Source organism: Pholis gunnellus (assembly GCF_910591455.1).
Source record: "Pholis gunnellus genome assembly, chromosome: 15".
NCBI classification, from domain to species: domain Eukaryota; kingdom Metazoa; phylum Chordata; class Actinopteri; order Perciformes; family Pholidae; genus Pholis; species Pholis gunnellus.
In genome coordinates, this window is record NC_136542.1 from 20,648,046 (window position 1) to 20,658,402 (window position 10,357).

General features: G+C 45.9%; 1 protein-coding gene across 1 annotated transcript; it reads right to left on the reverse strand.

The window, feature by feature from the left end:
• Positions 1-142: 142 nt before the first annotated feature.
• On the reverse strand, positions 143-4,550 carry bend3 (BEN domain containing 3). The gene is made up of 4 exons (XM_079174154.1): positions 4,418-4,550; positions 3,342-3,396; positions 2,994-3,172; positions 143-2,889 (listed from the first exon to the last, which is right to left on the reverse strand). The coding sequence occupies exons 2-4, from the start codon at positions 3,391-3,393 to the stop codon at positions 658-660; spliced, it is 2,463 nt and encodes an 820-aa protein (XP_079030280.1). The 5' UTR covers positions 3,394-3,396; positions 4,418-4,550; the 3' UTR covers positions 143-657.
• Between the last annotated feature and the right edge of the window lie 5,807 nt (positions 4,551-10,357).

Consider the following 10,357-nt stretch of genomic DNA (forward strand, 5'->3'; position numbering starts at 1 on the left):
ATTAGGGTCACCTCTAAATCCTCTGGGTGTAAAGCTGCAGTCAGTACCCAACAAGTTCAGTTTAGAGACCTCAACAGGAACAGGTTAGTGCCAGTACGTAAAACAGTCCAACCATATGTCATATTTTATAATTGTGGTTTTATTAGAAATAGGTTATCATGATCCACTGTCATGTTAAATTGTCTGTATAATATAAACTTCTATAAGAAGGCTTAACATAAGCACATTGTTATTAAAACAGTGGTGGCACAATGCTACATCAGTAACTGCAAAGGAAACACATCACGTCATCGTGATTCATTTCTATCCATAGGGCCAATATGTGGCCGACGCTATTAGCTACTATCATCGTTATCGTTTTTAAGGCTACAACATTTATCAACAAAGTTTGTTAGATGAGCTATGACCATTTGGGCTTATAAATAGAAGCAATTTTATCCAACAATAATAAGACTACATAAACTACAACATCTACTGCTGTAGTCACAAGGTAAAAGATGACTACGAATAGTACTGAAGAAACATAACAGCTTGGCTTCATCCTACATAGGACAGTTTGAAAAGGTTCAACAAAGCGGTTTCAGCTTATATACTGTGCAATTATTATAATCTTTTTTTATTTCAACCAAGTGTTGCCTAACTGAAATACTACTGTAACTAGGACACAGTGCTTGACCTCTTGGCCTTCTTAAGGATGTCGCACTTCTTGCGATTGGGGCGCCGGCAGCGTTCGTCGATGCTCGGCACGCATTCATAGTGCCACACCTCCTCCATCTTATCCACAGGATACACCGCTTCCACGTAGTGGCGGATCAGTCTGAGGCGGACAGGGTCGAGCTGCTTCTTGTTGCAGGCCCCTGAATGGTTGTACTGCAGCCGCAGGTTCTCCTGAGTGAAGAGCTCAGGGAAGAGGCGCACCAACAAGCGGGCGGCAAAGTTCCCAACAGAGAGACTCTGCTGGACGATCTCCCGGACCTCAGTGTCTGAGAGCAGGTAGATGGGAGGTACAGGGAAGTCCGGCGTGGATACAGTCAGCTCGTCCAGGGGGATTTTACAGAAGTCTTTGCTACTTTTCTCAGGAGGTAAAGAGGGAGCATCCGGATCCTCCCTCATGCTATCTGGATTGAGCTGGTTCAGGTGGCAAAGAAAGTCCTGATCTGACTCCTGACCATACACTTTGCGTTGCTGCAGATAGGACCTCCTCTGCTCTGTGTCGCGTCTCCTGCACCTCTCGTCGAGCTTGCCCACAAATTCCAACATCCACACTCGGTCGTTCTTGGCCCGAGAGTAGACCAACTGCACGTAGTGACGGATGAGGTTCACGCGAATGGGGTCGAGCTGCTTTTTACCCAGAGAGCCGCTGCAGTTGTACTGCTTCCGTGTGTTCTCGTGGGTGAAGAGCTCGGGGAACATGAGCACCAGCAGCCGAGAGGCAAAGTTCCCGATGGACAGGCTACATTCATAGTTGTTCTTCAGCTGCTCCTTGGACAAGAGGTACTCCTGGGGAACAGTGAAATCAGGAAGAGGAACCTCGAGATCGTCAAAATCCACCGGCGTAAGCAGCGACTTTTTGGCCTTGCGACCGGGCCTTTCGTAATCGCCCACCTCTGGAACCTTAATAATAGAAACATCCCCGGGAAGGCTGGCCAGGTCATAGCCCTCGTCGTTGATATTGTCAGGGTCACTCCCATTGCCATTGCTGTGAGGACCCTCCAGAGCGTCCTCCATGTGCTGAATACACACCTGAAGCCAGCTGTCTTCAGGCACATCGGGAAAATTAGCTTCCATATACTTCCTTATTATTTCCATCTTGTCTGAGTCCAGAATTAGCTGCCCCACGCTACTGAAGTGGCTGGAGCCTTCTGGCATTTTCCCTTCTTCGAAAACCTCGGGGAAGAGACGGTGCATGAGAAAAACAACAAAGTCCTCGGGTGAGGAGAACTCGTCCAGCTCCTCCATGGCTTGCGTATTGAACGCAAGGTCTGACGCAGCCCCGCTGCTTTGCTGGTTATCTAAAGGGACGTGCTCCTCCTGGCCCTGCTCGTTGATAAAACGGTAGCTTTGAGGATGCTCAGCCTTTATCGCGGCACCTGTGATCGTCTGCTTCCTGAGCAGCCGAGCACTCTCCATATCCCTCTGTGCCCAGAAGCGATTGAACAAGTCATTGATCTGGAGGAGGCATTCTTCCTGCCAGACGCTGTTGTTCTTGACCGAGGGGTGGCACACCTCAACATAGTTACGGATCAGCTGCAGATGGAGAGACTCCAGTGTTCTCTTGCTTGCCATGCATTCGTGAGAGCACTCCCTGGCCTTGAACAGCTCCGGGAAGAGATGCACCAGCAGCCGGCACCCGAGCTCCCCAGCGCTGGATGTCTGCTCCATCAGCTGATTCAATTCGTCACTTGTTAGCAGATATTCAGGAGGAGGCTGGAACTCCGTCACCATCTCGGCGGGCTTGATCTGCTTCTTTATCCGCATGACTTCAAGGGTTAACAAGTCCACTTTGCTATGCAGTTGTGTCATGCTTGAATTGAGGGTGTTGAGGATGAGAAACATTTTCTCAATCAGCGGATAAAGGCTAGTGTCCGTTGACGACGCTTGGCCTAAAGCGTCTATGGTGGGGAGGGTCTCCGACGGGCCATTTCCCTCTGAACCCTGGAGCTTGGACGAGAGGATGCTGGCGTAGTTGAGCGGATTCGCGGCGCCGTGACCGGCCTGCTGCTCCAGACTCGGCGTGTTCCTCTTCTCCGAGATCCTGTGGGAGATGCTGAAGAGAGGCTTTCTGTAGGAGACTCTGGGTTTCTGCTGGACGTAATTCCTCCTCTCTCCAGTTGTGGCGAGGCAAAGAGGCTCATGTCTGCCGCTCTCATCCAGCAAGTGCCGCCTCATCTAGACAGAGCAGATAACATTCAGAACACGTACGCCGTAAGAGACACCTTGATCTATACAACAAGTGAGACATGCACATGTTGTATACTCTGAGGTCAGCTCACCTCGCCAGAGAGTCTGGCTCTCTTGCTGCCGGTGGATTGGTTTGTGTAAGGGCCCATCCCTGCAGATGCCCGTTTACCAGCCTCGGTGGCTCCAGGAGGCCCTCCTCCGAGTCCTTCAGGTGGCTCGCCAATAGCGAAGTCCTCCGATTCCTCCTTAACGTCCTGGACATGCTTGTGTTCTGTAAATAATGAGAGAATTTTTACTGTTTTTTTTAAGCTTGGTGACAAACGTTGATTATTGGAAGAAATGGGTCTAGCTTTGCCATATAATAATAAAATGTTTTTGTAATTAAGAAGCAATTTAGTGGGAATTTCTACTGTTGTGGGTACACAGATAGCAGTACTTACCTTTCTCAAGCATCGCTTCTTCTGAAACTTCTCCATACTCACAGGAATTCATAGCCTAGAAGAGTGAATCACAAACATATGAAGTCACAAAAAAAGTCTAATATTCTTCATTAGCATGTCAACATACATGATGTTACACTAGAGACAAAACAATTACTAGAATTACTGATTAGTACTTTGACAGAAAATAAACTGAAAACAATTTAGATGATCAATTTATTTCTTAAGTATTTCTTCAAACGGAAGTGAATTCATATCTTATCTTAGTCTTTAACGCTTAATAACCTTCAGGATGTTGACTGTTGGTGTGACAAAACCAGACATTTGAAGACGTCACAATGGCCTCTGCGATCTTATGATTTTCCTCTATTTGCTTACATTTAATTCACCAAATGCTTCATTGAGAAAAGAGCAGGTGCATGGACTGATATTGAATATAATAATTGCAGCCCGAGGTGACAGACATTTCCAGAACCGGACTTCAGTCCACCGAGCAAGGACAAGTTGGGATCATACCACCTTGATCAAAAAGGTTTGTAAACACAGTTATAGATTCCAAACCACTCATAGTTATAACCATGTGGGAGCTGGTCTGCTACTGTCACGAGAGGACAGCATGTGTGACCAGCTGCAGCCAAACACTTAAACGGGTCTGCTGCCGAGCACGTGAGACCGACGACTCCAACTCGTTTTCTTTCACGGAGAGAGACAGACTCGGTACATTACTGCCAGAGACTCTAGTGTGCGCATGCCGCCGCACACCGAGTTGCCTCCTAGCTCTCCTCCGGCCGTTATTAAGCAGCTACTTCCTCATTCTTCCGCCCATGAACCCTTGAACCAAAACACAGGGCATGTCCGCTGTGGGGACGCAACTCCATCACAAACTTGTCATTTTAACTACAATTCATTGGGGACATGAATGCGCGGCGTTGACTCAGCAGCGCAACATTTTAGATGTGAATTTTAATGACGCGGCAATGTTTGCGTGGACGAGTCCCCCCCCCCCCCAATCCTCCTCCTGCTCTGACTCTTGTTAAATTAGCGGTAAAGGCGCGTGACCGGCGGTTTGAGCTCACCTTTACGAGTCCATGCAGTCCTTTAGGACTGTTAACGACATGTCTGCGGACTATCACGGTGGTGTGTTGGCAGGTAACTGTTGTTCTTGTTGTTGATATTTTTTTTTTTTTCCTCGCTCGGCTTCTGTGCTTTCTCGCGTGACGTGACCGGGGCGCGCGCCTGCTGTGTCACTTCCGCACAGCTGTGAGAGAAGGGTTGGAGAAAAAAATAAAATAAACCAAAAGTTATACCGCCTAAATGAAATAACGTTGAGGTTAAAATCGTATTGTTGTATTTAAAAAATAGTTCCGCGCTTTTAAAAAAGTGTTTGACTACAGCTGTCAATGTTGAGGCTCACGCGAGGACTGAAGAAGCTGGACCCAATTAACTAGTGTTGACACATTTTAGCTTCGCTGCATACATGCAGTTTTTTTTATTGCTATACAGTAAATTAAACCGGCCACATGATTCAAAGCGAGCTAGAATCAGCTCGTTTGCCATCTAAACCATTGAAATGTTTACATATTCGTGCACCTGTAATAATTATCTAATAAAGCATTCTGTACATCCATAACATATGCTATAATAACAAGGGTACGTTTCTGTTCATACTTCATGTAAATGTTAATACTGGAGTGCAATTACTCCCGTCTCTGGTCATGAAAGTAGTTTAGTAAAGCAAAAACAGAAGTCGGTAGGAGTGACACCTCTTGGTGCATTCATTATCTCTGTACACCTTGAACTACAGAGCCCACATTGCGTGGGCAAACATCGCCCTCAAGTGGAAAGAGACTGCAACAACAGTAGAATAAACTCAGATCACACCAGTGCGGCCTCTGGGCCACATGTAAACCAGGAGGATAGCGACACATTAAATGGCACAGACTTTAAATACACTTATTAGACAAAAGACAATTAATTAGGAAGATTATTTTGTTGATAACGACTTGGCAGTGATTCTCAAGCCACGAACTGTTCCTACATAATTCAAAAATATTTATGCTAATGATTGTTTTCTTTCACTGCATCTAGCTAATGTTTATGCCCTAAACATTTTTACATTGTGTTGTTGTTGACACATTTGATTACCTGGGGACTGATTTGTACAGATGTCCTTATCATGCTCCACGCAACTATTCATTAATTGAGGTAATGATCTGTAAATGCTATACCAAAGACACATAATATCCCATTCGGTTGTACTGCATCTTGACTGATTTTGAGAGCTATAAACAGTCAAAATACTCTTCTTTCTGCCAAAAACATTGCAAAAAAAGAAGAAAAAAAAGCAAGAAAACACATACGTGTGTGTGTGTGCGTGTGCGCGTGCGCGCGCTTGCGTACAAAAAAAGCTCTGATGTTAGGGACTTTGGCTGTCCATCCACTCTGGCAACAAATATCCTGAAATCACAGCTGACAGTCTGTACATCCATAATCACAGTATCAAAGGTTATGGAGTCAAAACCTCAACAAAAAATGCATTGCTGTGAAATATAGTAACTTTGAGCTGATCGCAGCTGAAAGCAACTCAGTAAAAAGATGAAGAGAAGGAAATCATATGGAGCTGCACCATGTTGTGGCAAATCAGGGAAAATTGGATTTGCAGGAGGGGGGTCATCAGCCACTAAGCAGGGCTGGTTACTTGAGCCAGTGAACTGGTTTCCTCCGGTGAACGGGCGGTTACCAGTGAGACGTGAACGGGTGACCTCACGGTGCCTTAATTCTATCTGAATCATCGGGCATTTCACGCGCACACTAGCACCCGGTGTTCTGTCCCCCAGCCGCGTCGACACACACTGAGATGATATAACAAGACGACGTGTGGTTCTCATTATGCGACTAACGAGCCGTCTCCATGGCAGTCTGATCTGTCAGCCAATGGGGCGAGCAGGGGGGGCCACGTTCAGGAAAGGGGGTGGTGGGATTACTCGGGTCAGCCGCGCGACGGGCTTGCGACGAGGGGGCCGGCGCGCGGCACTTAACGCCAGGAAAGAGCTCGTTAAAGTGTCATTTTTTTTGGCCAATATGCTCGTCTGCGTCGAGGCGGCCCATCAGCCGTACTGTTCCCATCGCAGGAGAACGACTTCCATCCATCACCGTCAGCTGTATGATGGCATTAGCAGGTGTTTACTGAGAGGCCATTCACAGGAAGACGGATGGTGCCTCTGGTATCACTCCGCTCTCAGACTCTCGCAGTCCGTTTTACACACTGGTTTATTCCTTATAGGGCCACAGGGGGCTGCGGGGGAATCTATCCCAGCATGCAGTAGGAATGGAGGCAGGGAAACACCACTGACCATGGCACCAGTACATCGCAGGGTTTACACATTGACAGATAAAAAGCAGGAACGCACGCGTTGCACGTATCTGTGACCTTTACGTCTCTATTGGAGTTGAATGTCCATCAAAGCAGCAATGCAATCTGCAAAACCTACAAACAAATGTGATTACTTGTAACATTTTTTTTTTTTTATCATGTAAGCAATACAAGTTTCTTGGCAACGTAAATGACATCATTCCTAATTCATGCCATATCTCCCGCCGTAGAGAGAACGTCACGCCAAACTACAATTTATAAAACTGTTTGATTTGATTTTGACAGCTGTTTTCTTATCAGCAAAGGTACATACTTGGTAGGAAATACATTTCTTTCACAACTGGTTTGGAGCTGCTCTTCAATTTGGCAAACACCCACTATATCCAACAGCAAATGTGCAGTAATAAGCGGGGTGACCCTATTTAGAAAGAAATAAATAAGAAGCCTAGCAGTGCTGAGATTATCAGGCAAACTTGGCATCTCTACTGTAGCCAGTCATGTCATCCGCTGTGGGCCCGATGAAGATTCCTTTTCTGACTAAAGTAGGCTACACCACCAACAAAAAAAAAGAAACATGGGTACATTTGTTGCATGCTGTAGTGATTTATAAACGCTTTCCCCCCTATTTGGCAAGAGGGATTATATCATAAAATCAGCAACAAAACTACACATCCGTTCACTCAAGAGAGAGGCGTCTTTCAGGGCGACAGCTTGTCTTAGACTGTAGTGACCTATTGCAGCAATCAGGACCTCAGCCTTAACTTTTAGGGAGTTGAGTTCCTGCTCTGTGCTGATGAACTGGTGTGGCTGGCACCCACTCAACACGGACCACAGCAGCACTTGGACTTCCTGGAGCTTTGTTGACAGGCAACTTAAACATATCAAAAATAAGAATCTTCCAAAAGAAGCCTGTATCTCAGAGCCTCAGGTAACTTGGCAGTGAAACAAAAAGCAAAGAATTGGTAGAGAATTTGTTGAAATTATAAGAAAAATTGTACAAAATAAGACGTACCATTTAGAATTTGGACTAAAACATTTGATAGTGTAATGCAACCAATCACCCTTTATGGTAGTGCAGTGTGAGGTCCAATCAGTCATACACTACACTGGGGAAACAAGCATCCCATAGAGGCCACATTAAACATCCAAAGAAAAACATCAACCAATGCTTCAAGGGCGGAATTAGGCCGCTACCCACTGGTTATTGACATTTAAAAAGGACACTCAAATTTTGGAAATGATGATAGTTACAGAATATCACCCCCCAAAAAAATTCAGACGTTCAAATTTCCCGAATTGTGTGCATATGTCCATTTTCTGTGTGTAGAAAAACACACTGGTATGGCTGCCTGTATGGAAAAACTGGAATACAGCTTATTTTTTCCCCACTCGGGAATGTCACAGTTTGTAAAACTACAAATATATAAATATTGCAGTACTTTCATCAGTGGGCCATCACTCTCAATCATCATTGTGTTACCTCCTTCGGCCACAGTGACGCAACAAATATTTATTTAAATGAAAATCTTGGAGATTTTCGACAACACTGCATCCTTATGTCAAACTTATGTCTCCAGCATCTACAGCTGTGTTTGCAAGTGTGTGTGTGTGTGTGTTTGCAAGTGTGTGTGTGTGTGTGTGTGTGTGTGTAATGGAATCCGTGCTGACCGACTCTCCACTGGACCCTGCTGTAATTACACCACTCATCGTCTGGGCCGGGGCACACTGGGTCGCTGTTACCCGCTTCATGTTTTGCATGTAAACTTATAGTCTTGCCAACTCTTGCTTTCATGATACCCGAGACTCTCAAACTGGAAACTGTAAGCAAACACAGAGTCAGGTTTCTGCTGTGCAGGACACGGAGCAGACCAACCCCTCTCCTTCCTCAGCCTGCTCTTCATTTGGGCTTCGTAGGAGATATCAAAAAGATTAATGCTGGCAATGTCAGAAAAAAAAGGCCAACATCTCTGTTCTACATTAAACATTTAGCTTGAAGAACTGCGCTTTCCTCTTGAAGTAAAAAAAACCCAACTGTCCCATCAAATCTGCTTCTGCAGCGCCTGGTTGATTTCTACTGGGAGAGTCTACGCAACAGTTTCATTGCTTAGGCCAGACCTCACCCTTTAAAAAAAATAAAAGTTGCGTTTCGTAACTATATTTGTCATTCTGGCAGTGCCCCAGCCTCCTTCCTTGCTTGGTCCTTTTAACTTTCCATGTAACTTTCCTCATGTCTCCTCACGGCGAGGATAAATATTTCATTAAGAGCCGGAGGCTTTCCTTGGCACATGCTGTACCTCGCTTGTACCCAGGAAGCCCAGGCAGTGGAAAACCAAAACAGCAGAGGAAGTGGATGGACAACCCAGCAACAGACACAAGTTTGTTTTCGGAATAGTTCACTCCATGTCTTCTTCAGCCCATCATCTCCCCCTTCCCCCTTATTCCAACCCTCTGAATCTACCACATCCACTTTTCACCCTCAAAGTCAGTTCCTCCACCACTGCTGCTTTGCCTCATGTTTTTTTTTAAATGTCGAGGTATTTGATCAGATCATTATGACTTACATGAAAACAAGTCTTGAGGGACAGGACTAAAATTTGCTTTCCGTGGTGCAACTTGAATGCAACTGAAACTGCAAAGTTGTATTAAAGTTGTATTTGGGGAACCATCAAATGAACAAGACTAAGAGCCTTGGTTGAGTTGAATGCAAACACCGGCATGCTAATGTGCTCAAACTGACACGGCAAACATGCTGATGTTAAGTAGCTATATTGTTTTACCATGCTAACCACAAAGCACAGCTACATCAAAGTTAGTAGGATTCATCCTCTGGGGACTGTGAACGTCACATACAAAGGAATCCATGTAATGCAGTAGATATCTTTCAGTCTGGACCAAAGTAGTGGACCCTAGAGCCACATCGCTAGCATGGCTAAAAAACATAAATGTATCATCAGGAGGAGTTTCCTGTCATTTAGAGGAACAGTTTCATCTAGAACCTGCAACTAATTGCGATGTTACTGACGGAACCAACACCTAAACTGAAACTCTTTTTTCCAAGTCAAACATGTAACCATTACGTACGTAATGGGCACTTTCTAGCTAGCTAGCTAGCCTGTTCTGATGTGGTACCGACATGCGCTGCTGTTCTCTAGAGCGACCCAGAATCCTCTTTGTTAGCTCAGTCCTCGTCGCCTGTGCTCCGTCCTTCAGGTGTGGCCTGGATGTGACAGACAGCTGCCAGCGGTGGCCTGGTTTCACACCTTGGCTGCTGCCCCCTTACACCCCCCACCCCCTCCTCTGCAGACAGCAGCCTGGGAAACCACAGGCCACCAGGCTGGCGCCAGCCTGTACGGCTTGGAGCAGGGCAGCCGGCCCAATCAATACCTCTGCATTTCCTGTCCATTTGCTCAGGTCTCTTCATTAATAATTACTGCTTGGCGGAGCTTCAATGTGCTCACTGGCTGGGCCAAGGGGAGAGACTGTGTGACCTTTCCCCGCCCCTGGGTCGACTTGGATCACATACACAGGAATGGGGGACGGACATAATAAGGCAACATAGATGACATTACTCCCGATTCATGCCATCCCCCCCGTGGAGCGAATATCACGCCAAACCCCCATTAGAAAAATACCTTTTTTTCTT